This window comes from Lissotriton vulgaris, chromosome 7 (assembly GCF_964263255.1).
Source record: "Lissotriton vulgaris chromosome 7, aLisVul1.2, whole genome shotgun sequence".
Lineage (NCBI taxonomy): Eukaryota > Metazoa > Chordata > Amphibia > Caudata > Salamandridae > Lissotriton > Lissotriton vulgaris.
This window is the reverse complement of record NC_141695.1, coordinates 1,680,429,028-1,680,456,920: the sequence shown is the minus strand read 5'-3', so window position 1 is coordinate 1,680,456,920 and position 27,893 is coordinate 1,680,429,028. Positions and strand designations below refer to the sequence as shown.

The following is a 27,893-nucleotide window of genomic DNA, read 5'->3' as shown; positions in this document are numbered from 1 at the left end:
ATCCAGCGCGACGGTCTCAGACAGACTTTTTCTAACAGAACGACCTACACGCTTCACAGTCTTCATCTTTATGCTCTAGAGAGAGACAAAGGTTACAGACCTAATAAAGATCTGTGCGCAGGTATTTAGAATGGCACCTAGGACTGAATTGTAATTGTGTCCGTTTTATCAACAGAAGACTGGATGCAGGATCTTCGAGTGGAAACCGGAGAAAATCTAGGCCCAAAGGCCGAGGTCTGAGATTTTTATGGATAATGAAAGGTATGAAGTTCTTCAACATGCAGAAGATGGTAATGAAATCCAAAACAATACCGACGAGGGTAGAGTGAATTGCAAACCAAAGGGATCCCGATTAACGGTTTTAAATCGGAGTACAGCAATATACTTCTGACCCCGATGGCAGAAAAAAAACATTAACAAAGGAGTCCATGCCCGTGTGCACTATCACCGAAAGGAGGAGTCACCTTATCACGTGACTGGAAAAGACTACTTTGAAGGAAAACAACTTACAAACATCTGGACCCAACACTAGATAGCAGGAGTAAGCAAAGCCTGCGTATCTACAGCACAAATGCCTCGAACCAGTTGTTTCCCTCTCTTCAACCAGGCTATCATCCTAGGAATGGCATTAACAATCTTAAAAGTGCCTTAATTGGATTATGGAATGACGGTCTCAGTTTGTAGACATAGGGTTGACTGCCATTTAGTAATGCCCTCAAGCCCATAGATCATCTCATCCTATTGGTCCAGGTCAGCTTGGTGTGGATTGAAACACCCTTAGTTTGTTTTGCTCCTTTTTATTCCACCAATCTCAAGAGGTGCTGCTAGATCTGTTCATCTCTCAACACGCTTTTCCAACCCCTGGAGCCTTTCAAGGATCAACTTTGTTACCAGCATTATTTAACGTCTACATTGCATCAATAGTTACCTTTGACAACACTTTAGTGAAGATGCAGTCATATGTAGATGATCCTCAAGTCTACATTAAATAAATTACCTATAAAAATAGTTAAGAATTCAGAGGATGGCAGAAGACTGGATGAACTCTACCTTAAGCTTCATAATTTCTAAAGGGAAACCATAATTGTTGGTGTTACAGACATACCACACTAACTGGCACTCTAATTCTAGACACTGTTGGATGACAATTGACAACATTATTAAAGGTCAATAACCACGGAATAACTTGATGAGGGACAAGTTCCTTAAAACAGGGTGTCACTCTTGTAGGCAATTGCTATCCCTAGGTTGCTAAATTAAGACTGAATGATCCACCTTTTTCAACTCTGGTCTGTGGATGAAAATTAGAAAGCACACATTGCTGAAGCATCCTGGCATGAAGTAAAAACAATTGGCTATTACACTTAAGCTTGGAATCGAATAAAGAATATAAAAATAACAAGGTTTTCAAATGTTTCCTAAACTAAAGGAGGATAAACTCCACTCAAAGAGTGGAGCAGGGAGTTCAAGGACCTAATGGTGGCAACTGAAAAGGCATCATCAACATAAGTAGCAGTGCATGTTCTAGCAGCAACAAGCACAATTTGTTGGGTTGAAAGTAATGCTCGGGTAGGGACATGGAATGAAAAATTATTGGCAAGGAATTCTGAAGAATCTTGGATAACTGCTTTATGGAGGATCGGTATGGATTTTGAAAATGGCCTTATTTTGAACGTTTAACCAATTAAGTTGTTTCAATAAATTGCTGATAAGTGATGATTTGGGAGTGTGTTTGATAAGTTATTGAATAAGCTAAAGCTGATGAGGCAGTCTGAAGCAGAGAAGTATATAGCATTACCTTAATCCAACCTAGACAGAAGAAAAGTGTTTCCTACGGTCAAGTGATGGCCTGCACAGTGCATAAAAGTAAAGAGTATTTTCAAAATTTGAAGCGGCCTAAAACAGATTTAGGATCTTCTGTTAATCTGTTTAAGGAGAAATTGGCATCAATATTGATGTTCAAATTATGAACAGGAATGGAAGGGGCAGGCACTTGCACATTATACCAGGGCAGTGTAGAAGAAAGGGAACATCAGGTTGAGAAGGCACACGAAATAATATACGATACGCAGCCGTATCAAATTTAAATCATTGTGTATTCTTTACAAGGCACTCAATAACCAAGGCCCCCACTTCCTTAAACATAATCTTCATCACTATATCCCAACCCGTTCCCTTCGCTCCTCTCATCACAATCACCTAGTAGTGCCTCGTACTAGAACAGTCACTTGGGGTGACAGGCGCTTTCTGGTTGCCGCCCCCAGACTCTGGAACACCCTTTCTCCTCACATTAGGACTAGCCCTTCCCTCTTCATATTTCGCAAACAACTTAAGACTTGGTTATTTGACCAATAGTTCTACTTTTTGTAAGGTCTCCTTAAACACTGATCCATCCCTTAAGTCAGCGCCGAGACGCCTACGGGTATTCGCCGCGCTCAATAAATGTCAATAAATAAATAAATAAATAAATAAATAATGATTTTCAGGGCTGTCTAGCTGCTGTTGCCGACTGCATGAACAAATGCAGTCTGCAACTCAATTCTGACATAGCTAAAATGTTAGTATTTGGTACTCCCTTGCTCAGTTGATACTACCAGACTCTAGCCCACCAATTTGGGGCAAGCACCCACCCCCTCAACAGTTGTCAGGAATCTTAGGGTGATACTACAAACTGCATTATCTTTTAAACCTCAAGTCAATGCCACAACTGCCACGTGTTTTGGTGTCCTAAAATCTTTGGAACGTTATTAAAATCTGTCTTTAGACACTTAAAAAGGAATTATTCATGCCTCGATTGCTTCCAGAACAGACTAAGCCAATGTCCTCTATCTGCGAGCATCTTAAGAACTGATTACAGGGCTTCAACACGTTCAGAATGCAGCTGCCCGGCTTGCGTTAAACATTTCAAAAAAACATTCTATAGGGACATGTGAAAAGCAATTGCATTGGCTTTCAATCCAATTTAGAATTAAATTCAAAACTCTTTTGATCATCTTCAGAGCATTCCACAAGTATGGCCTACAGTACATTAAGAACAGGTTAATAAAATACTCACCTACAAGTGCATTGCGTTCTGCAAAGCACCACTTGCTTTTAGCTCTTAAAGTACGGAAAGCACATTCAGGAGCTAGATCTTTTTCCTTTCTAGCACGGAATTAGAACTCTTTACCTCTGTACTACTCACATTGAAAGCCAGTTTAAAGCTCATTTGAAGACTATTTTGTTTCGGGAATTGTAGATTATGTGCTTACTCATATGTTCCTTTAGCGCCAGGACTCTTCTCATGAAGCAGCAGGTGTGCTTTAGAAGGTACCACTCTGTACTTGCTTTAGTGAGTTAACACAAAGTGGCCTATTTTGTGTGCAAATCCTTTCAAGCGTATAGATGGAAAGACTAACTATCACTGAATTTCATCACTGTAACAAAAAAATTCTTTAAATCGAGCTAGGCAGAGGCCCATTGGGCAACTCAAATATCCGTCACTGTAGGACAACAGACTTCTGAAAAGAGACTCAGTCAGACACAGCACAGCTTGTAATGCAATAAAGGTTTCTTTATTATTGGCAGTTACAAAACCAGTGTGAGAAACAAATCAGGCAAATATAGCTGAAATTCTAGTCTATACTTTATATCCCAGACACTGGGTTTTTTCCCAATCTCCCTCAATGAAATAACGGCAAAGATTTGTTTGGGGTGGGTGCGTGCGCAAATAATTATTTAGAGAGGCTAGGGCAGAAAGAAGGTGGCTTTCCTTCATTATCCTGAGTCAGATTTTTGGAAAAAAATAACCATTTAGTAATGTGGCACATTCAGCTTGTGGAAGGGCTGGTTGGATGCAGAAAACCAAGCCGCAACGAATAAACAAATGCACTTTTTTGTCTGTAAAATGATTGCAGCCTTGACAGTGCTGTAGAGTGAGGGAGCATGCTCCCGTTTCCAATCAGATCTGATAAATCAAGCCACCAACCTTCAATTACACACAAAGACCCTACCTACATAAGCAAATATCAATCTGATAGGGAGCACCACAGTGCATCTTGATGCCATACCGTGCATAACAATGAAACCCAATGAAGCTTCCAGAAACCACCCGAGGTGGCGCTGTGGGAAGTAAGACTGTTCCCATCAGCAATTGACTTGGAACAGGGAAGCGGGTCCTGACTGCCAAAGATGTTCCACCAAGCTGTAGTCACAAGGATATACGATGGGAAACGGTCACTAGGCAAGTTTATTCTGCAGTGTAAGAAGGGCTTTGAGCATCGTTTATTGTCCTCTACAGTGGAAGACGAACTACATCATGTAACCCAATGGAATATTCGCTCACCCACTCTGAAGATGTCAATATTTCGATAATGTAAGAGGCCAGCATTCCAAAAGCAGCCAAAAACTGATTGAGGAACATCTTACATAATTCAAACCGACTGTTTCTGCAAAACAATTCTTCGATAGGACATTTCAGCTTGATAATACAAAAACCCTTCCATGGGTTACACTTCCTCCAAAACTCAGGGAGGTCTTTGCCGCTGCAAAGAGTATTCTTATTTTTCTGACTAGGGAAAATAAGTTTTTTATTTACTTTTGAAATCTGAATCTTGTATTACAATGTTTGGAGGAAGTTAAAGCACATCCTGAAAGTAGGAACATTCTCCTTAGTATTATAAACACCCATATAGAGCAGAACCCTGCTGCAACTATGACAAATTCTGACAGAGCTAACAAACAAAACGCAGGACCCTCACAAATTTCTATACGTACATATTTATATATATTATATTTAAAAAGAAACATATAGGAAACCTGTAAAGCGTACGGTAATGTAAGGCTTATGTTCTCATTTGTGTCCATGGATACAATCCCCTAATTGCAGCTTTAAAATCCTTGGTTTCAGCTATCAATTCTCTAAGCTCGGTTACATTAAAAAATGTGGAGAAAAAAAAATCTTAACACATTACTAATGCTTTTGTTAAAGCTGGGGTGACAGCATGAGAACATACATAGCTGCTAACCTCCAGTGGGGTCACTATAACACTACTTGTGAGACATTAGCTACCCATGGTTGTGGACTGGGTGGGAATTAGCATGGGTACGGATGGGGAACTCCTAACACAGGAAGGCTATAGTCAGACACAGATTTCAGGGTCCTTGCACACAGAACATGGAGCTCCGGAAGCCTTTTCTTGCAATGTGAGCAAGCCTTATATGTGGCTGGGAATGTTTTACCCATACCACACATCGCACCTTACAGTCAGTAACCAAGAGTACAAGATTACCAATTCCTAAACTGCATCACAACTCAATTCATGCATTAATCCAATCCTTTTCACTCACGTGTGTTAGGAAGTGCTAGAAACAGGACAACCGGACAAAAAGCAATGTGATGCTTCCATTAATTTAAAATAACTAATGTAACGTTTACCTACTCTTTCTCTTTCCTTTACTACAGCTTCACGTCTTTCAATGTCAATCCCTCCACTAGTGTCTACGTGAACCAGCTCATTTTTTTCTCAGGCTTTCTGGCGCTCAGGAAGAGAAGATTTGAAGCATAGGGTCTGTGTAGGTTAGGTGTGGGCTAGTTTCTGCACCTCCGATGTAGGTTAATGGTGAGTCCTCCATGACACCACATATGCTGTTTAGTAGTGGGTCTACCATACACGCCTAGAGGCAGTTAGCGGAGGGCCCGTTAAGGTACACCTGCTTTGGAGGTTAGCAGTGTGCCCATCACAGCGTCCTCGGAGGAGGTTAGCACAGTGATCCAGGGTCCCTAGAAAGGTTAGTGTAAAGGTAGGAACAGTACAAAAATGGGATTTAGGATAGAATCCAGCAGCAATGAATATGCACAGAGAGGGGACTGAACTGAACTTTATGTGGGGTGTGTGTCCCTTCAGGTTCTTGCACAGACTTCCTGTGGCAGGAGCCTTCATTTGTCTGGTGCGAGACTGTGCAAAGGAATTTGTGCGCCACTGGAGTTAAAACGGAGCGTTGTCCTGTGGGGATTTCTCTCCAGATCCTGTCGGAGACTGCAGGCCGTCTGCACCATTCTGTGTCCCGCCAACCACTTTAGACTGCAGAGAGAAAAAAAAGATGAGGATTAAAAGGCAAGTTCTGGAAGATGTCAATTTATAATCTGGCTTCATAATATTTTAGGGGCACTAATCAAAAGAGCTGAAATATAACAATACATGCCTCACAATGTGTATCCTCTTGTCCTTGGTGATGAATAAATGCTTGCACCCGACAGTGTTTCCCTTTCTATTCGTGGTACTAAGATGGCTCACATTCACCGGAGTTTCTACCATGACTAACTGCTCAGTACATAAATTAAATAGATGAGTTGTAATGGTTTCCTGGAATGGAATAGAGCGTGTTTGCTATGTAAAGCTAGCAGGAGAGTTGTCAATGTTTTTGCTGCCGTAATGGAAAAATATCCATCACTGATGACAACCGTTCTGGCTTTGGGGACATAATGGAATCAGTTGAGTGGATGTTAATGATAGAGGGTTTTATGCTGAAATAATTTGTAGGCCAGAAAATCAAGCGAGCTAAGGAGACCTTTCTGGACAATAAACATTGCCCTAAAAGGACTCCAGTTTAGGCAAAAAGTGCAGCTGTCTTGAGATGGGGGAGATGTTTTAATTTTAGGGCACCATTATTTAGCTGGGCGGTTTCATTTTGAATTAGGTGGAGGTGAAGGATATTTCCGGGTGTGGCAAGACAGGAGTCAAATCGTTATTGAAAAAGGGCATTATTTACAGGGATATGGAATAAGTTTTTGAGGAAAGTAAGATGTATCCAACATTTTCAGCTGAAAAATAAAACTGCTATCTTTGCTGCCTGTCTTTCCTAGGCAAGGTCAGAATCCTTATAAAGAGGCAGGGACGGGAGAGGATCCATCACAGACAGTGTAAGTCTACTACAGATCAGGTACCATGTGCAATATATAGGAGTTCTGTTTTAGTGGGGTTCAAGCTCATACAATGTTGACGCTGCTACGCACTCTACTGTCATCTAGTGCTTGGTTCGGAAGAACGCAACTTGTTTTTCTTCGGTCTTATTTACTGTTTTGAGCATACCTGGAATGACTCATGATCAAGTCAACATCTCCCGCTCAAGAGCGGAGAAGGACTTGAGAGAAAGACTCCACTTTAGACTGGTTTATTTTGACCATCGAAATACTGGTGTCTGGTGTACTTATCAATTTTTGCCATATCTATTTCAGGACAGTGGGGTGGTAGAAGGATTGCCTATGAATCTGCACCACACACTGCAAACTAATTATGCAAATGTTTTAGTTACAGAATGTGGTGTTGTAGGACACAAGATGTGCATAGACTGTAAAGCAGTACCCTCATTGCCTGTAGTTGACGGAAAGTTTTAGAAGCAGTAGTGAAAAAAGTAGTTAATATAGTTTTTGCTGAGTATTATCACAAAAATGCTTAGTAAAAGTGTGTACAGGTAGCACGTTTGCCCACTTGTCAGATGGCCAGTAAAGATTAAGTTACTTAACTTTGATAACGCTCTTTCAGGTAAAGACAAGCTAACCACATATTCCTCAGCTTTTGAACACATCCCCAGGCGTCAGACTGGATCTGGAAAACCTTCAGCATTACCCCTGCGCGCAGTAGCAGGTGGTGCTGATGGCTTCACACTGACAGCTCCACGCCGGATGTGACATGCGTGGACCTATACAGGCGCCAACAATGTGCGCGGACATCTGTTACTTCCTTGAAACTTTGTGCCTGTCGATGCGGAGCCAATCAGATTTGTTTAGACCAGTGTGCAGATTCTTAAACTGGAATCACTTTTAAGTAAAGAGACCAGTTGACAGAACAGGGGGGTGGGAGGGTCGGTGAGAAATCTGCTGTTAGACATTCTCTACCAGAAAAACTGGTAACGAATGTAAAAATTAAAGCTTAATATTTACACAATCTAGCCTGCTAAACTAGATTTCTTTAGATAGCTTTGACCTTATGAGGTCGAGTGAAATTTACAATCAACTCTTGAGTTTTTGTTGGGGCATTTACTTAGTTTTGCCAATATAATCGATCTAATGGTGCGGACCTTCAAAAGTAGGGTAAACTCTTTCAAGCCCACCCTGAGGATTTGCAAAGAACTTTGTTAAATCACTTCCTTGATTTAAGTGAAAGGAAAAAAGGATCTTTAGAAAGACACGGATGGGAGCGTACCACAGCCCTACTTTCGGGCACAGCTAACAGTTTTAGCAGCTCTTTCAAGAACAACGCAGATTTCACCTCTAAAGAATCCTGCGATATGTCACCACTTACACTGAATCTTTAGGACTGGCATGTGAGTGTACCGAGTGGTAAAGTTTTTTCATTGTCACTTGCTGCTTACAATCTGCAAACGGTCTGCTAGCAACAAATGTCCACTTCAATGATCCCCAAAATAACCCTTTCTAGACTCTCTCCTACTCTACCCCTCCTTGCATCACCATACACCTCTTTTTAATATACAGATCCACCAAAACAAACCTTTCTAAACTCTTCCCTCTTTTCTATCCCTCCCCAACCCTTCTCAATCCAAATAAATGACTAACATATCCATCACTAAAATTACTCTCATGTTTCACCATACTAATTCAACACTAATCCTGATGGGTTCCAGAGTAGCGTGCTACTTGCGTTTCAAAACCCCATCAGGGGTAGCGAGCGTTATATACAAACCTCTTTCCCTTCACTATCCCGCTACCTACCCGTCTCTACCCAAATAACTGAATAACATACCCACTACTCAAATTACTTCATATTATACTATTCTAATTTTCAACACTAATGCTTTATGAGTTCCAGAGTGACGTGCTACTCGCCAGAAAAGCGCTTCAACATCCACTAGGGGTAACAAGTGCTATATGAATGCAAACCTTTCTTCCCCTTTTATCCCTCCGCTATCCTTCTCACTCTAAATAACTGACTAATATCCACCACTAAAATGACTTTCATATTTCACCATATTAATTCACCACTAATCCTTTATGGGCTTCCTGAATAGCATGTTTCAACACCCCATCAGGGGTAACAAAGGCTATATAAATACAAACCTTTTTTCCCTCCTCTATCCTTCTGCTATTATTCCAAATCCAAATAACGGATTAACGTATCCACTACTTAAAATGTACTTACATGTTTCACTATACTAATTCAACACTAATCCTCTATGGGTCCCAGAGTAAATGTAATGTAAATTGATACTTGTATAGTAGCGTGCTACACCCCGAAAAATGCGCGTTGACGCCTCGTATGGGGTAGTAAGCGCTATATAAATGCAATTACAATTACAATTGATGTACCTGCACATGTAAAGTAAAAGTGTCTGCATTGTTGCCACCTCGGCATGCCCATATCTTTGCAGAGGAAGCTCTGGACACAACACGAGATGAAAGAAGAAAGCAAGGCTGCAGACCCAGGCAGAATCCAGTCTGTGGATTGGGCAGCTCAAAGAAGTAACAAGAGTGTTGGTGCCCAAAAGTAATTGCAGCCATAAACTAAGCACTCTACTGGGTAAGAATAGTCGAGAAAACAAGGCTTCAATCTTTTGTATGTTAGTAAAGATAGTGCATGACTGGGGGCGTGGCCAAGGAGGCCAACATGGCAGACGCACTTTAACGTCCCGGCGAGCCCAACCCTCGATATCCATCCACAATCTGGGCCAAATGGAGACTATTAGCAGCCCTGCAAACTGGTAGTGATCCACAGATGTCCGGAGCCACGCCCTGAGCCTTCTGTCTTGCACCACGGAGTGGCAGGGTCAGTGATTGTGGCCCTCTGCCAGTGGCCTCTCGACTGCGTGGAGGCGAGGGGACGAGTGATGATTGGCTCGCCCTTCACCCAGGTGGAGCCCGTGGAGTAACGCCTGGCTCTCCGTGCCGGGGACCGATCTCAGGCTGATCCTGTGGTGGCTGTGCATGGCGGAGTTGCTCCGCGCTGGGGATCCACCTAGCCTCCAAGAGGCCTCGTCCTTCAGCTGTCGAGGCGGGCGCGAGGTGAACCAGAGCCTCATTTACGCGGACCCACAGTCCCCGCTGGGGCCTCCTCTCAGACTGACGGCAGAGAGAGGGCCGAATTGGGCTGCGAGCCGCGGGGGTGAGGGCCACAGGCGCACGTTGAGGTGCCTTTCCTGCACACCCCCCTCCTTGACGGACACGGAGTAGGAGACCCACACGAAGAGGAGGCTTGCCCAGAAGGGGTGGGGGCCTGCCTAGGGACCCTGACCCACTTGATCCATTCGCCGGTTGGGAGCTGCCTCTCACCCAGGGCCACCCCTGTTTCCTGGCCTCTAGTTGAAGGTGCTGTCCAGTGCGGGTGCCGTGAGGTGGCTCGCCTGTCTGATTGGCTGCCTGTGGGTGCGTGGCCCTTGGATCCTGGATTTGTCCCCGCTCTGCACAGGCTAGCTGGCCTGCCTGATGCCTACGCTCCTCACCTCCGCTAATTAGAGAATCTATCTTCAAGAAAGCCAGACTCTGCTGCCTTTTACAATACGAGATTACTTCACAAGTAAAACCTGGGTACATCCACACGTGGTCCCCAGAGGCGGCTCCCCCCGCTTTCCTGCCCCCCAGTCCTGATGAAGACCAGCATTGACCCTCAAACTGGGCTTTAATAGGGTCAAAACGTCGACGGCGTAAGCCATTGGACCAGCGGAGAGTATGCCTTAACACAAGCTAATAGAAGTGGCATACAGGAATAACTTCAATTGAGAGCTACAGTGGCCAAATATCCCTTTCTCCCCCCTCCCCTTCGCTCACTTGTACATAAAGTCACTAATTTTATGTCAGCATTGCACAATATGTCACTGCGCACGTAGTATCACGCTCACTTGATTTTGAAGCGCCGTCCTGTGAACATACTCGATTTGCTATTAATTGTAACAGGGTATCTATGAATGCAACTAATTCATAAAAAGATTTGTCTATACCCTATTTGGTTTGGATTTGGAATTCTGTTTTGCATATATTTTTTGATTGATTCAACTAATGACCAAGGAACTATTGAAGGAATTGTTTGGATTTTAGAAGCAATCAGGTTTTGGACGAAAATCCAAGAACAGAAGTGAAATATTAACATCGTAATAAAGCTTGAAAAATTGAAAGAACATATTTGAACCAGTGATGCTGTGGTGGTGCTGAGTGGGAGATGGGGAGAGGGAGAAAAAGGAGAGCAGGGAGAGGGTAAAGAGAGGGAGAGAGGAGAGAGAGAGGGGGAGAGAGGAGAGAGAGAGGGGGAGAGAGGAGAGAGAGGAAAGAGAGACGGAGAGAGAGGAGAGAGAGACGGAGAGAGAGGAGAGGGAAGAGAGGGAGAGGGAGAGGGAAGTGAGGGAAAGGGAGAGAGGGAAAGGGAGAGAGGGAAAGGGAGAGAGGGAAAGGGAGAGAGGGAAAGGGAGAGAGGGAAAGGGAGAGAGGGAAAGGGAGAGAGGGAAAGGGAGAGAGGGTAGAGGGAGAGAGGGTAGAGGGAGAGAGGGTAGAGGGAGAGAGGGTAGAGGGAGAGAGGGAGGGTAAGAAGAGAGGGGGAGGACGAGAGCAAAGGACGGAGGGGAGAGAGAGGGGAGGGAGAGAGAGGAGAGCAAGCAGAGGGGGAGATGGGGAGAAAAAGGAGAGCAGGGGGAAGGTAAAGAGAGAGAGAGAGGAGAGAGTGAGAAGGAGAGGGTGAGAGAGGAGAGAGGAAAGTGAGGGAAAGGGAGAGAGGTAGACGGAGAGAGGGAGAGGGAGAGTGAGAGAGTGAGGGGAGGGAGAGAGAGGGAGGAAGAGAGTGAATGAGGTAGAGGAGAGGGAGTGGAGAGAGAGAGGGAGAGAGAGAGAAGAGAGCCTTTTCCTGTGACTTCCGGGAGAAGTACGGAAGGACCTCCGCACGCCACTGAAAGCGTCCAGCTCTGCAGTAGGGCAGACGGCGTCTACCCTCTGATAATTGAAAGTAGACGGTGTCCACTCTCGACTCGAGCCCGTCTACCCTCGAATGGAGCCCTGTCTATCTGAACTATCTATGTGACTCTGCTGCACTGTTCATTAGGAGACGAATGCATTCTAAATGTTTAATACGCCCGGACCTAAACACACCATGCCGCCATTTAGTTGGCTAGACCTGAATAAGCAAGTACATGCAAAGTCAGCAGCTTTAGCACTCGGATTCAAGTGGTTACATAGACGCCTGCAGTAGGGCAAAATCATTTTAAATACATCATTTGCACATACAATGCACGGATGATAACGAATTAAATGTGTGATGAGAGTGTAGTTTTCAGATGAGAAATAGACCTACTTGCATTCCAGTGGAGGCGGAAGGATACACACAACAGCCAATATAAAGGTGTGATTTAAACATTTCCCGTGGCATGATCCTAGATGCGAATGATGTCCCAAGCCAAAGGGTGAAGGTTCCTGAAGCAAAGCCCTAAATAGACTCCCAATGGATGGTACAAGCTGCACGTCAAACCACAAAATGCTAACTATCACTTGTAACAAGTGTTTTCCCAATTTCAGAATCTGCTTCAGGAGTCCTTGTACATATGCATGCGAGAAGTTTTTATGGTGCTAGGAGCAACAAAATGTTGCGGGTCACTCTTCAGTTCCAGTTCCAAGGAGGGATTCTACTCACCACAGTATTTATTGCGCCATCTAGTGGTGTTGCCGAGTTAGCTGCACAACAACAAAAAATGTCAGGGATGCTTTTTATTGTTATAAATCATAAATGCGCGTTACATACAACAGGAGGGGATAGCCCCAGAATAGCGCGGGGCAGAGGCGGTTGCCCTTCCTTTGGGACAGCCATGCTTGCGAGCCTTGAAAGAACTATCCTGTACTGGCAAGGGTAGAGGGCCGAGGAGCTTGGCAACTCTGAGACAGACACTCGCAAAGTGGATTACCAAGATTTCACAAATCTACACTTAGCGCGCAAAAGGAGCAGCTATAAAAGGGAAACTCCGAAGGTGAAGAGTGCACGGCAACGGTGCGTGGTATTTCCTGGTACAGTCTGGTAAACAATGAGGGGGGTTTCCGGTGACAGTGCCACATCCAGCAAACCAAGTAAATACCAAGAACAGAAATATTCCCGGCAAGCGTCCTCGCGTGGAAAAAATAACGAACACATTACGCAAGTAGACCATCATCTGTTCTAGAAATGCTGGAGAATTTCCTGACTAAATGAAAGTTACTTAAAACACTACATATCAACGAGACACAATCGTTAACAAGAAAAATACAATTGAAGTGGATGGGCAACTCACGAGGAAATGCTATAAGTGTAGCGAAATAAAAACAGTCAACTCCAGACTAAGAGTACCACCGTAACACAAGATAGATCCAGTGGTCGACAGAGGGTGTTATTACCTACACATCTGCAAATCCACATGAAACAAGATGGAGGGAAGACAGAGAAGGGGAGGGGGGGAGGAGAAATGCGACACGGCGGGCAGGGGAGGGGGCCGAGCGGGGAGAGCGGCGAGGAGGGTGATAAGCAGCAGGGGCCTTTGAAGTGAAGCTAAGCTTCACTTCAAAGGTGTGGGAGGAGTGCTGCTGGGAAACAGATGGCGATCTGATGCTGTGCACGCGCATTTTAGGTCAATGCGCTTTGCGCATTGACCTAAAAGCCACGGGCACAGCATCAAATCGCCAGTCAATCGCAGGTCTAGGTAAAGCTTATTTAAGCCCCTATAGTCTCGCTCAATGCGCATGCGCATTGAGGGGCGAGACCTAAAAAAAAGAATCAAGTTAAAACAAAACCTAGTTAAAAGCAGGTAATGCAAGGGCTTAGTGACAACTGTCATATAGGTTCTATCTGGGGAGAGGTTTTTAGCAAAAGATAGGCTTTTGCTGAGGGTTCCGTTAACTCAGTCGTCCCTCTCTCACAACCGACAAATCTAAACAAGCATTTGCAATGCAATAGGTCTCGCATTAGGAAAGTTTGAGCTATTGGTATTGTAAATGAATTTTTTTTATTTATGTGTTGGTTTTGAAAATAGCGAAATTAATAGCTTTGTCATTTACAATGCCAAAATTTTTAGCTTTCGCAAATGTGACACCTATAGAATTTGTAATGCAATATGTGTTGTATTTACGTAACTTAGATGTATTGATATTACAAATAATAATGGGTTTTAATTTTTTAAATAATTAATACTTAAATAAAAGTTATTGTAATTTATAATGGTAATAGCTTTTGTAAATAACTTTTGTGAAGATTATGTTCATTGTATTTTATTGTGACAAAAATTCAAGAACAGAAGTGAAATATTAACATCTTTTTGTGACATTTGTAATAAAGCTTGAAACATTGAGAGAACATATTTGAACCAGTTGTTGTTGAATGGTTGCACAGATTGATGCTGTGGTGGTGCTGAGTGATGTTGTGATGGCGGCGAGTGATGCTGTGGCGTTCAGTGATGCTGTGGTAGTGCATAGTGATGTTGTGGTGCCCCTGAGTGATGCTGTGGTGGTGCTGAGTGATGCTGTGGTGATGCGATAGATAGAAAGAATGAGTGTGATAGATAGATAGAGTGAGGGCGATAGTAGAGGGAGGGCGATAGATAGAGTGGTATTTGGAGTGTATGTTGCATTGAGTGCAGTGTAATTATGTGGCGTATAATTATGTGGCACTGAGTGGTATTTGGAGTGTATGTTGCATTGAGTGCAGTGCAATTATGTTGCATATAATTATGTGGCACTGAGTGGTGTTGTGTGGAGTGTATGTTGTATTCAGTAGAGTGTAATTGTGTGGCGTGTAATTATGTGGCACTGAGTGGTATTGTTTGGAGTGTATGTTGCATTGAGTGCAGTGTAATTATGTAGCATATAATTATGTGGTACTGAGTGGTATTTGGAGCGTATGTTGCATTGAGTACTGTGTAATTATGTGGTGTGTAGTTATGTGGCACTGAGTGGAATTTGGAGTGTATGCTGCATTGAGTACAGTGTAATAATGTGGCGTGTAATTATGTGGCACTGAGTGGTATTTGGAGTGTATGTTCCATTGAGTGCAGTGTAATTATGTGGCATGTAATTATGTGGCACTGAGTGGTATTTGGAGTGTATGTTGCATTGAGTGCAGTGTAATTATGGGGCATGTAATTATGTGGCACTGAGTAGTATTTAGTTTGTATGTTCCATTGCAGAGTGTGTGAGGGTGCAGAGTGTGAGGGTGCAGAGTGTGAGGGTACAGAGTGTGAGGGTACAGAGTGTGAGGGTACAGAGTGTGAGGGTACAGAGTGTGAGGGTACAGAGTGTGAGGGTACAGAGTGAGGGTGCAGAGTGTAAGGGTGCAGAGTGTAAGGGTGCAGGGTGTATGAGGGTGCAGGGTGTATGAGGGTGCAGGGTGTATGAGGGTGCGGGGTGTATGAGGGTGCGGGGTGTATGAGGGTGCAGGGTGTGTGAGGGTGCAGTGTGTGTGAGGGTGCAGTGTGTGTGAGGGTGCAGTGTGTGAGGGTGCAGTGTGTGAGGGTGCAGTGTGTGAGGGTGCAGTGTGTGAGAGTGCAGTGTGTGAAGGTGCAGTGTTTGCAGTGTGTGTGAGGGTGCAGTGTGTGTGAGGGTGCTGTGCTCACCCTGCACACTCACACAATGTTCACCCTGCACACTCACCCACAGCTCACGCTGCACACTCACACACTGCTCACCCTACACATTCACACACTGCTCACCCTACAGACTCACAAGTCTCTCATCCTGCACTCACAGTCCTCTCACATTGTACTCATACGCACGCACGCCTCATTCTGCACTCATCCACCACTCACCCCGCACTTTCTCAGACCACTCACCCTGCACTTACACACCACTCATACACCTCTCACCAACAAATCACTCAACATTCGCACTGCAGTCACCCTCCTCTCACGAGTGTGAGGGCATTGTGCTAATAATTATCAAAGCATGTTACTCTTCAAGATACAGGCATCACAGCATATCACTTTTATCGCCAGCAATCACAGAAAGGCAGAAGAATAAGAAAGCAATAATAAAGAAAAAAAAACACCATTCTTTCAAGGACTGCCAAGTTAAAGTACCTAAAATGCATGTAGATTAGCATAGCCCCAGGCATACACTGCCGATCTCTAATACACACCTTCACTCTTCTGATTGTAAGGAAAGGGAGTGGGGGGGCTAGGACTACAAAAGCTGTTATTTAATAGTATCACAGAAGCATGTGTTTGACCTAGAGGGAGAAACAGCTCCATCTCCTGCGTGCTACTGAGCCTTATCTGGCGGGCAAAAGAACCGGCCGCTCAAGCAGCTTTATAGAAGAAAAAAAGCATCACAACTGATTGGAGTGTAAGCAGTCTTTCTGTGGACACACACAGCCTTTTCCCACCCAAGAGCTGTTCTTCAGCCACCATCTGGATGGAGCCCCAGTCCCTCTCTGAAGTAACAATTAAGGTCAGCTACATCTGAGCTGTCAAGCCAGACCAAAAAAGGAAATGTATAAGTGGACTGTGAGACTTCACCCCTCATGACACATCACCTTCCTACTGCCACGTCCTAACTCACCATTTATGGAATGCACAGGTATTGTTTTTAACATGTCTACAACTGTTTACCGATCAAGCAAATCAACTGTGTCTACATACACCTTTTTGCTATTTTAAAGATGTTGAGGCACCTGTGAAAGTCTACTTAATTGTTTTACTGCTGAACTGCTTGCTGCGAGATTGAACTGTCTCTCGCCGATTAAACTTTTATGACGTTAAGTGACCTAAAGTTAGATGACAATGACTCCTTCTTTATGTCACAATTTATTTTGCCATAAAATAAATACGACATGTACGTATAGCTTCAAGGCCGGACTTGAGTAAAAAACGTGTCTCTTTACAAATTAAGGTTTAGACTCTAAAATACAGTTTTAACACCGAGCCAGCCAGGAGTCGAACCTGGAATCTTCTGACCCGTAGTCAGACGTGTTATCCATTGCACCACTGGCCCCCACTGAGGACTGACGTCACGACAAGTGGTTGTAATGACTCAGCCATGGGAGACACGAGCCTCAATTCATCAGTGTAATCGTGGGGGCTTGCAGTGCTAAGTCCCAAATCAAAACAAGCAGTAGCAATACCGACAACACTAAAAACGTGCTAAGCCGCTGGTGCCCTTGGTGTTTTTGTGCAACACAGTGGGGTCAGGCACGGTGCTAGTGGAGGGTTATTTCTGAACAAACTACGTGTAGGAGCGGAATGTATATTGTACGAGCAGCTGCATAGTTTGTTGACTTGGTGCACAAAGAGAGCGCACCTTCAATCAAACTGCAGTTCGATGGACACCACAAGCAGCAGCAATACCGACAACACCGGAAACGTGCTAAATGTACAAATAGAGTAAAAAAAATGTAACTTTAAGATATGACATGCCCACTATTTGGAGTTGTAAAGACCACAATCAGTAAACAGTAGTAGAGCAAATTGGCACGAAGTCCCACTGCAATAGTAACAAGCCGAGCTTGGGTTATGAGATCGCGGCTCAGCGCACACCAAGTTGCTTCACCGTGAAACGGATGCATTTGTCTTCAATTATCGCATGCCCACACACAAGTCTTCATGCAAGCTCAACCCAGTAAATAATGCAGCTGCTTCTGCCTTAAGTCGGTAACAAGTATAGCGAGTATAGCAACCATGCAAGCCTGCCAGAAAACTGAAGTATCACGGCCACCCAACAAACGTACAAATACAACATCTACTGTGAAACACATCTGCACACAACACATGAAAAAAACAAGTAATTTGCCCGCAATCCCAAGTTACCGGTCTAGGTTGCTGCACGCTTTCAGGAAGCAGAGTTGCTGGCGGGGGCGAAACCAGGAAGTCAGGCATCCTTGCCCGTGACATGGGCGGGGCCTGTGACGCGGCCGGAAGAGGCCGGTGTTGCGCGTTGATGCGGGCTCCCATCATGGAGGGAGAGCGCCGAGGTAGCGTGAAGATCCACAGAAGTGCCCCGCATGTGGAGAAAAGGAGCTCAGCGAGGCGACTCGAGCACGGTGAGTGGAGGGGGGATATGTGTATATGTGTGTGTGCGCGCGCGCGTGCGTGTGTGTGTGTGCGTGTGAGCCCCGTGAGGAGTGGTGGTGGTGGTGGGGGAGGGGGGTGTGTGTGTGTGTGTGTGTGTGTGTGCGCGTGCCTGCCTGCCTGCCTGCCTGTGTGTATGCCTGAGGGGGGAGGGGGGTGAGTGTGTGCGTGTGGGAATGTGTGAGCGCATGCGTGACTGTGTGTGATTGAGTCTGTGTATGCGCATGCGTGTGTGGTGCCGTGCGCGCCCCCGAGGAGGAATCTGAGACAGCGACGCTCGTGCTTGAGCTCCGTCTCACATTCCTTCTAACACGCCAGCAAAAGATGTCTCGCAGACAGCAGGCTTACGCCTGCTTTTTACGTCTGCGAGACCTAAAAATGTGTTTTTACCCACACCAAATCCTCTTTTCTTATTTTGACCGGAAAATCAAAGATCTGGACGCCCTAGTTTATATAAGATTTGCTTAACATGTTGTGGCCACGGGATACAGCTAACTCGCTCCATTGAGACACAATCCCTAATGATCTCATGATTTAAAGTGAATTCTGGATTAATCCAGGTCTTAAACCAACAAACCACAGGTGTCAGCCTCAGCCAATCTGATACATAACTAACACCTAACTCTTGATGTATTACAAAAGTAGAGGTAGTTTGGGAGACCTACAAAAGAGTGCGTAGAAACCTATTTTTGACTGTCTGTAACCCCTTAACCGACTTGTAACCCCAAATGACAGATCCATACATTGCAATGGTTATACATTTAGACCTATAGATATTAAGCATGGATGCGATTGGCCTGGCCCACCAATCGCTGAGCAAAACCATGAACGGCACCCATAGACCTTGCCATCACGTTTTTTTTTAGCTTTCTGTTGGGGGATCCACAAGCCCATCTCGCAAATAGTACACCCAGATAGGTGAAAAGGTCACCCTAGACCGCTCTGCACCTTCACAATAGATGGTTTTTGGCTTCCTTGGTCTCCAACTCTTAGTCATTGTATGGGATTTAGCTATGTTAACTACTAGGTCCAATGATTTCATAAAGGCCCAAAAAAAGTCCAAAAGCCTCTGAAGCCCTACATCTGTACGGGCCAATAATACAGCATCATCCATGTATAGGAGCACAGGGATAACCCTGTCCCCTATTCGCAGTATGTATAAGCTGGCGGAATCTAAAATCTTTCCTAAATTGTTTATATCCTGAGTAAAAAGCAATGGAGCTAAAATGCAGACCTGACGGACGCCTCTTTCGGACCTAAAGTGTTTTGTGCAATTACCTTCTTGGTTGACTCTCACCCTTGCGGAGAGAACCCTATGTAAGTCAGCCAAGAAGTGAACTAAACATTGATCTATTCCCATATCTATCAGAATGGACCATAGCTTTGATCTATTTACCAGATCGAATGCGGGGGAAAGGTCCATGAAGGCCAGCTGTAATGTCCCCGCTTTGGCCAATGTGTATTTCCCTGCGAATAAGTGTAAATTTAAACACTGGTCCAGTGTACACCTTCCTTGTCTAAAACCATATTGGAGGTTTGTTAAAACACCATTCTCGTTCAACAAGTCCACTAACTTAGTTAAAATCACTCTCCCTAATATTTTTACAGCAGTGTCAATTAAAGATATCGGCCTGTAGCAATGTGGTTCCCCTCTCTGGCCTTTTTTAAAAACTAGGATGATAATGGAAGACGAGCACGATGTCAGGAAACCCTGTTGACTGGTGGAGTCACTCCAGGAGCTCTGGTGATTTAAAAAAAAAACATGTTTCAGTACATTGTCGTCGCTAGTTGCACCAACATGTCCTTCACTTTGAGTTCTATCTTGCCTCTATTCTTTGGCACTGCATTCCAGTAGCGTGTTGAGTCTGTGGAGCCTCTTTGTGCTACACCACTTTCCAGGATACGTGTGCGCTCCCCTCACCGCGCTGCCTCTTTTATTGAGGTTGCAATGCCACTGGCCTGTTCTAAGAGGTGTCAGTTTACTTATCACTCTGTATAACACGTCACAACTAAGTCTTTTTGCTTCATCTCCGACAGTTATTCAGTTTCTTCTACACAGCAAGTGCTGAGGCTGTTTTACCTTCTAATAGCAGATTTAACTTTTGTTGGTACTTCATTGGGCATGCTCATGTACACCCAGGCATTGGGGTTCTTCCCCGGTGCGGCTTGTGCCCCTTTTGTCAGTTTAATGGGGCCTTTACTATCTCAGACTATTGGCGAAAATGCTGATCCTAGAAGCCCCCCCCAGGTCATTCACCAATTGAGTACTTTGTCCCTTCTCTGCGTACAACCCTGTAAGATCGATTTAATGAGGGAGCCTGTGGGGTCGGGGTACATCAACACTCAGTGGTCAGCAGTTTCATAGACTTCTCAAGACTGCGCATGTCTTTAGTCTAAATCCGGGGCACTACCCTGTGGTGGGATGCTGATGTACTGCCAGTTCCACTTCAGTTTGGCCGTGGGGGGAGTGGAAGGGGGGTGAATGCCTGGATTTATAGTCATCCCAGTGTGTTACCATTGCCTTCACTGTACTATGAGAGGGCAAGCACATTTTCTGTATTCTGTATGAGCTGGAGCAACGCTTTTAGACCCCAACATCTCTCTCCATGCCCTGCTTGATCATACCCTGTATAAAATGACTGGCAAAGTTCCAAATCACAAGGGCTTTGAACACGGACAGAGACAATCTTTGATCTTGCATATGAATTCAGAGAAGGCATAGTTGCTTTTTTAAACATATGAGAAAGCATTCAACTTGGTAAACAGGGTGTTTCTCTTAACGTTTTTGGACATAATGGGCATGCCACCTCAGTTCAGTTAATGTGTTGGTTTCCCTGCCATTCCATTTTTTTTGCCTGATTTCATTTTAGTTTTGCAAGAGAGGCATACCCAGTGGCTGGAGAGGGGACCCTCTTCTTCTCACTGCAGGTAAGACAATTAAAGTACAATTAAAGTACAGTACTCACTGGGTGGCACCATGATTAATCATGCTGATCAACAGCATGAGCTGAGACCATACATAGTTGTCTAATACGGTTTGTCATGAGAGCTTTTCCTTTGTCTTTTAATATTGATGGCCGCATTGTTCATATTTTCTTCCGGAAAGACAGTGGACCCAGAGCTCATATGGGTCATTGCCTTCCCCACCAGGCTGACCCTTTTTGTGGCCAATTTATCCTGAATTACTGCTAATTTCTTTTTAGCAGAGTGATTAATTTTCCAGGTCCTGATGAATGCTCCTAAACCCCATAGGGGTCAACCATGGACAAAAACATGTTGACCAATCTACAGTAGCATATTTGATTAAATCCCCTGAGTCCTCTCCCTTTAACCCTGTCCTAAAGGACCATCAAATACAGTTGATTTGACTCTCTGGAGACAGTTTCTCACAATTTTAATTGCACTCCGCCCCTCACTGACCCTCTAACATCGCTCATTTTCAAAATACCTCCTCTCCTCCCGGTTGGGAAGTTGTATCCCAGAACAGGGACCTTGCAGTCCGGGTGTGAGGAGGGAAAACCATGATGAAACAAGTCTTCCTCGGGTGGATGAGGGTTCTCGTCCCTTAAGAAGCTCTCCTCTAACAGCTATACAACATGTCATACACACACATACATACATACATACAGGATTATAATGGTGTACGGTGCCTTCTCTTTTATTCTACCAGATGTAATTTTTGTGAGAGTGTTGACCATGCAGTGGTGCCGACCCATTTTCTCTATTATGTCCTCTTTTATTGAACCTTTCAACGCAAAGATATGGCCTGATTCAGAAGTTAGTAGTATTCTCCTGGAGGAGAGCAGGTGGAATATTAAGATATATGCAGATGATGTGGCCTTGCACCTAGACTCATAGGGGACCAATGTGCTTTAAATCTTCTAAACCAATTTTACACCATCTCGGGCTACAATAATAATAATTCTAAAACAGAATTTCTTCTATTTAAAATTGCTGCAAACAGTCTACATCAAGACAAAAGAATTTCTATCCTTAACAGTCCTGCAAATACAAAGCAGTATGGACAGTGCAATCTGTACAAGAAAAAAATACATCCACTTACTATAACAAATTAAGAAGCAATATAGTACCTGGAAAGATCACAATTTTCACTAAAAGAGTCCATATTGTACTACTTCAATGCATTTTTTTAGTTAACATCATGTGATCTGTCTAAATAAATGTACTTAACTGTTCCACATTATAATATATATGGGTGTTGAATAGTAGTTGAGTGAGCAGCACAATTCTGTTTCATGAAGGCTGGGTGTTGCCAGGTGTAGAGCAGAACTATATAGCAGCACCCTTGTGGTATGTACATAGACTAATTAGCGCAGTATGGTCAGGCAATACGGATAATTCTATTCTGGATGTAATGGTCGGACAACATGAGGTATGTGGATTTTCATTTTCGTTTGGACATCCCAGATCCTTGAAGAAAAGTGAGGGTCTGAGTAAATGTTAATCTGCTTGGAATACTTTTGATAATTGTTAAGAAATTCAAGATCCTCGAGTTGAGAGAGAGGACCTGTGTCTGGGACACTGCAATAATTCCGGCTTGATTAAAAGAAGGATTTAGGATGAAGGGCGGGAAATCGCACCTATTGGAGAGCATTTAGAGGAGGATAATATGAAATCCTTTGGTGAGCTGCAGCCACCCTTTAGTCTTTTTAGATCTTCCCAGAGCTGTCAGTTAAGAGGTCTTTTGTTAACTTAAACTTAAAGGGGGCTTAGAACTCGTTCATTACATACCATTGGGGTTATCATAACTACTTTCTTAGCTTCTCTTTAGTCAGTGCGCGCCAGTTTCACTTTCTCTTCATGTGTTAGTCCCTTCGATGAAGCATGCACCAGATTGTGATTAATTGCTTTAGTAGTGTCCTTCCATGGTACATGCTGGGATAGAGGTACCTTTTTTTTGTTCTTCTAGAGTCGTGAACTTTGATTGTTCCCCTATAACCTCTCCTGCCTTGTTGCTTCACTGCCTCTTCTACTCTCTCCTGTTTAGTGTTGTAGAACTTCACACAGGATTTTGTGAAAATCATTTCTCTTCATAAGTCAGCCCCCTAAAATAGAACCAACTACTTACCCGTAAAGTGTGGGGAGGATGTTACGTAAGGAGTAGTTTCTTACCTGTAACTCAAGTTCTGTAATAGGGGTATCTCTGTTATAGTCATAATCTAGTGAATAGTCCCGCTCATGTGCGGGGACCCCGGAGCAATCAAAAATAATCTCTTAAACTGTCTTCTGTGCAGTCCTGCATAGACACTTAAGAGAGAATTAAAGACAAATAATGCAGCCTATACCTGCAAGGCTAGACTGTCCAGTACTTCAACTAGAAATGCAAAGGATATTCCACCAATATCATATGCAGCACAGTCTGCCAAGTTTCACCCATAGAGAAACTTACCCCTTCACAAAATCCTTGGAATGATAGAGAGGAAGGGATGGACAGACAAGCCCCCATAGGCTGCCATTATGTGGCTTAAAAAGGGATACCGTGCCTTTAAGGAAACTTTCCAGAACTCTCGGTATCCCAGAATGTACAGCAACTCCCTCCACTTTCAGTTCTCTTTGGAGGTGTATGAAGCTAGACCTGTAGCATTCAGTATTTCATCCTTTTCTCCACCCGGGAGGAGGGCGGGCGCTTATGACTATAACAGAGATACCCCTACTACAGAACTGGAGTTACAGGTAAGAAACTACTCTTTCTGTAGTAGGGGATCTCTGTGTATAGTCATAATCTAGTGAGTAGAATGGCAAGCTCATCCCCACAACCAAACCGGCGGTGGAGGAAAAAGACAACACCACTACTGTGCAAACAGATTTCGTAACGAAGCCTGCCCAACCTGAGCATCTGCTCTGGCATCGGAGTCCAGACAGTAGTGCTTAGCAAAGGTATGGACCGACTGCCACGTGGCAGCCCTGCAGATGTCTGCAATGGGAACATCACGGAGCAACGCTGTTGTAGCCGCTTTGCCCCTGGTGGAATGAGCCTTAGGCTTACCCCCTAAGGTCTAACTGGATACAGGACACAATCCACCTAGAGATGGACTGTTTAGAGGTAGCAAGACCAGTCCTGACCGACCCATAGTTGATGAACAATTGGTCTGACCTACGAATATCCTTGGTTTTATCCAGATAGAATTTCAACACTCTTCTGACATCCAGGGAATGAAGAGACCTTTCCGCTGGAGTGGAAGGATTCTGAAAAAACGTAGGTAAAGTTATAGTCTGGTTAACATGAAAATTAGAAATCACCTTAGGAAGGAACTTAGGGTGAGTACGCATCACAACCTTAGCAGCATGAAATACAGTACAAGGTTCCTGGCAACACATTGCCTGAATTTCACTCACCCTGCGGGCCGATGTAATGGCCACGAGGAACGCCGCCTTCCAGGACAGGTGCTGCAGCGAAGCCTTCTGAATAGATTCAAAAGGCTCCTTCATCAACCTGGACAGCACCACATTCAGCTCCCACGAAGGCGAAGGAAGCCGAACAGGAGGAAACACTTTCTTCAAGCCTTCCAAAAAATACTTTATCACAGGAATCTGGAAGAAGGATGTCTGTGAAGGGAATTTCCTGTAGGTAGTCAGCGCAGCAAGATGAACCTTAATAGAATGGAAATTAAGGCCAGACTGCGCCAAATGCAAGAGGTATGGAAGGATGACATCTTCCTTGCATGTCGTCAGATCATAGTTCTTGCACGTGCACCAGATGCAGAACCTCTTCCACTTGTAAGCATAGGAAGTCCTAGTGGAAGGATGCTTAGCCTCCTTCAGTATGTCCATACAATCTTCAGGAAGATTCAAATGGCCATATTGCACTATCTCAGGAGCCATGCCGCCAAACTCAAAGACATGAGGTTGGGGTGCACCATCTGCCCCCCCAACTTCGTGAGCAGGTCCGGCCGGCACGGCAGCCGTATGTGAGGAAGGAGAGACTAGTGAAGCAGGTCCGTGAACCACCACTGTCTGGGCCATTCCGGAGCAATGAGGATCATCCGTGCCCTGGGCTGGGACAGCTTGATGAGCACCGCTGGATACATAGGAATGGGCGGAAAAGCGTACAGAAAGCTGTTCGACCATTTGATCCATAACGCATTCCCCAGAGTCCCCTGCTGGTAATACCTGGATGCGAAGTCTCGGCATTTGCTGTTGTTATGAATCACTTAATCGTTTGGATTCTGATGATACATTGTCATCTGGACCCGTATTGACTTCTGTGATTCTGCCTTCTTCTTCGATCAAACTCACTAACTGGCTGTTTGATGACATCTCCTTCTCTTCCTGCCTTAATAGCATTAAATCTGGCTCTCCACGCGACCCATTACCGGCCAAACTCCTAAAACAATTGGACCTCAGCCCACGCCGTGTATTAATGCAACTTCTTAACCGGTCGCTACTGGAATCCACTGTTCCGCAGGAATGGAAGCATGCCATGATTGTCCCTTTGTTGAAGAAGGCTGGAGCAGATGTAGCCAATTTCTCCAACTTCAGGCCTATCTCATTGCTCCCTATTCTTTCTAAGATCCTGGAGAGGCATATTAACACTCAACTAACCCATTTGGTGGAGAGCTCGGGATTTCTACATCCATCCCAGTCAGGTTTTAGAGCACATCATTCTACTGAAACCACTCTACTGGGGGTGACCGAGAGTTTGCGACACAGTGCCGATCATGGTGAAACATCTGCCCTTATTTTACTTGATCTAAGTGCAGCGTTTGACACTGTCGCATTCCATCCTCATTGAAACTCTACGGTTCCTGGGAGTGGAGGGTTCTGCTCTTGCCTGGCTAGCCTCCTTCCTAAGTGGTCGCACTTTCCAGGTCTTTTCTGTCTCTGCCTCCTCTAAAATTTGTTCGTCGGTGTATGGAGTTCCTCAGGGGTCAATACTCAGTCCCCTATTATTTAATATCTATGTCAGACCTTTAGCAACCATCATTGAAGAAGCTGGTCTCACTTTATATTCCTACGCCGATGATACCCAAATTATTTTCTCCCTTTCCAACAAGGAGTGCAATGACATCTCAGCACTGAAAGTGGGTCTGACTCGAGTCTTTGAATGGATGAAGAGAAATTTTTTGAAGCTTAACGGTGACAAGACCAAGGTTGTGATATTGGGCAAGGGTAAGGACCTATGGGGCCCCCATCATTGGCCTACTGATATGGGTTCCATCCCTTTGCCCATGGTTGTAGTACGCAACCTCGGGTTTCTCATTGATGAGGATCTTACTATGAGACAGCAGGCCGTGAAGGTAGCCTCAATGTGTTTTGTCATCTTGAAATGGCTTCAGAAGATTTTGTGGATGCTACCTTCTTCGACACAGAGAACCGTGGTCCAGGCACTTGTGATCCCACGCCTGGACTACGGTAACGTTCTTTATCTTGGAGCCGACCAGAAACCAACTAAAAAACTCCAAGTTGCTCAGACCGCGGCTGCTCGGCTTCTCCGAAATGTTCCAAGGAGAGTTTCTGCTCTACCAGCACTCCACGACCTTCACTGGTTTAAAATCCCTAGCCAAATTAAATCTAAAGCCTTGTGTCATCTTTTTAAAATTAAACATGGCTTAGCTCCCACATATCTACAAGGCTTAGTTCAGGCTTATAAGCCTAGCCGTGAATTACGATCCTCTGGAAATGGAGATTTTTCCATTCCCAGATTCAGGTTGGCTAAAATGGGAGGTCGTTCTTTCTCACATTTGGGTCCTAAGATGTGGAATGCCCTACCCGTGACCCTAAAAACGGAATGTAATCTTCTCCGTTTTCGTAAGGGTCTTAAAACCTGGCTCTTTCAGCAGTAATGTCGGAGGTTCCTCTTATTGAAATGTCACTCTGCTAGTTCTTCTTCAGTCTGTCCCTAGCGCCGTGAAACCCATTGTGGGTAGCTGTGCGCATTATAAGTTTAATAAAATAAATTGTTGGTGGTGGCAAACAGATCCACGTCTGGAGTGCCCCACCAGGCGAAGACATCTTCGAGCACTTCGTCGTTTATAACCCACTCATGGTTTTCCTGGATCAGTCTGCTGAGTGCGTCCGCCTGAGCATTCTGCACACCTGGCAGATGGGTAGCCGTTATGGTCAGTCCTCTGGCTAGCAGCCAGTGCCAGATCGCCTGCGCTGCATGCGCTTCCTGCGACAGTGCGCGCGATCTTGAGCCCCCCTGCTTGTTGAGGTAATACATCGTGGTCGTATTGTCCGTCTGTACAAGCAGAGAGTTGGTCCGGAAGGACGGATGAAAGTCCTTCAGTGCCAAATGAACAGCTCTGAGTTCCAGCAAATTGATGTGGTACGTGGACTCCATCGGGGACCACGTTCCTTGGATCTGTAACTGTCCGGAATGCGCTCCCCAGCCGTGGAGAGAAGCATCCGTCATGATAGTTTGAGTGGGAATGTCCTTGTGGAACGGAACCCCCTTGAGGAGGTTTTCTGCTGAACACCACCATCTCAGGGACTGCTGAGCGTGCAGAGACAGTTGTATCCTGTCGTCCCAGTTCCCTCGCCTCTGGTCCCACTGATCCTCCAGACATTTCTGCAGCGACCGCATGTGTAGGCGTGCATGTGGAGTGAGGAAGATACAAGAGGCCATCGACCCCAGTAGAGAAGACACAGTCCTCACTGTCGTAGATGGAACAGCCATGAGAGCCTGAGCCTTCTGAAGGATCGATAAGCGTCTCTCCTCTGAAGGAGACACGCTTGCTGACAGCGTATTGATGGAGGCTCCCAAGTACTGTAGGCACTGGACCGGTTTATGTGCAACCCCAGCTGGGTCAACAGAACGGCCGTCCTGTTGAAGTGCAATTGCGCTTCCTGGAAGGTGGAGGCTTTGATCAACCAATCGTCCAGGTAAGGGTAAACAAACACCTTGTCCTTTCTCAGGTGTGCCGCCACCACTGCCATGCACT

General features: G+C 44.8%; 1 protein-coding gene across 24 annotated transcripts in view; it reads right to left on the bottom strand.

Annotated features, from left to right (window-relative positions):
• Positions 1-3,532: 3,532 nt before the first annotated feature.
• Positions 3,533-27,893, bottom strand: part of TPD52L2 (TPD52 like 2) — a 129,383-nt gene continuing 105,022 nt past the window's right edge. For all 24 annotated transcript variants that reach the window (XM_086932781.1, XM_086932766.1, XM_086932776.1 and 21 more), the window contains one exon: positions 3,533-6,062. In XM_086932781.1, coding sequence (XP_086788907.1) covers positions 5,967-6,062 — 96 coding nt within the window. In that variant the 3' untranslated portion in view covers positions 3,533-5,966. The remainder of the gene's footprint in view (positions 6,063-27,893) is intronic.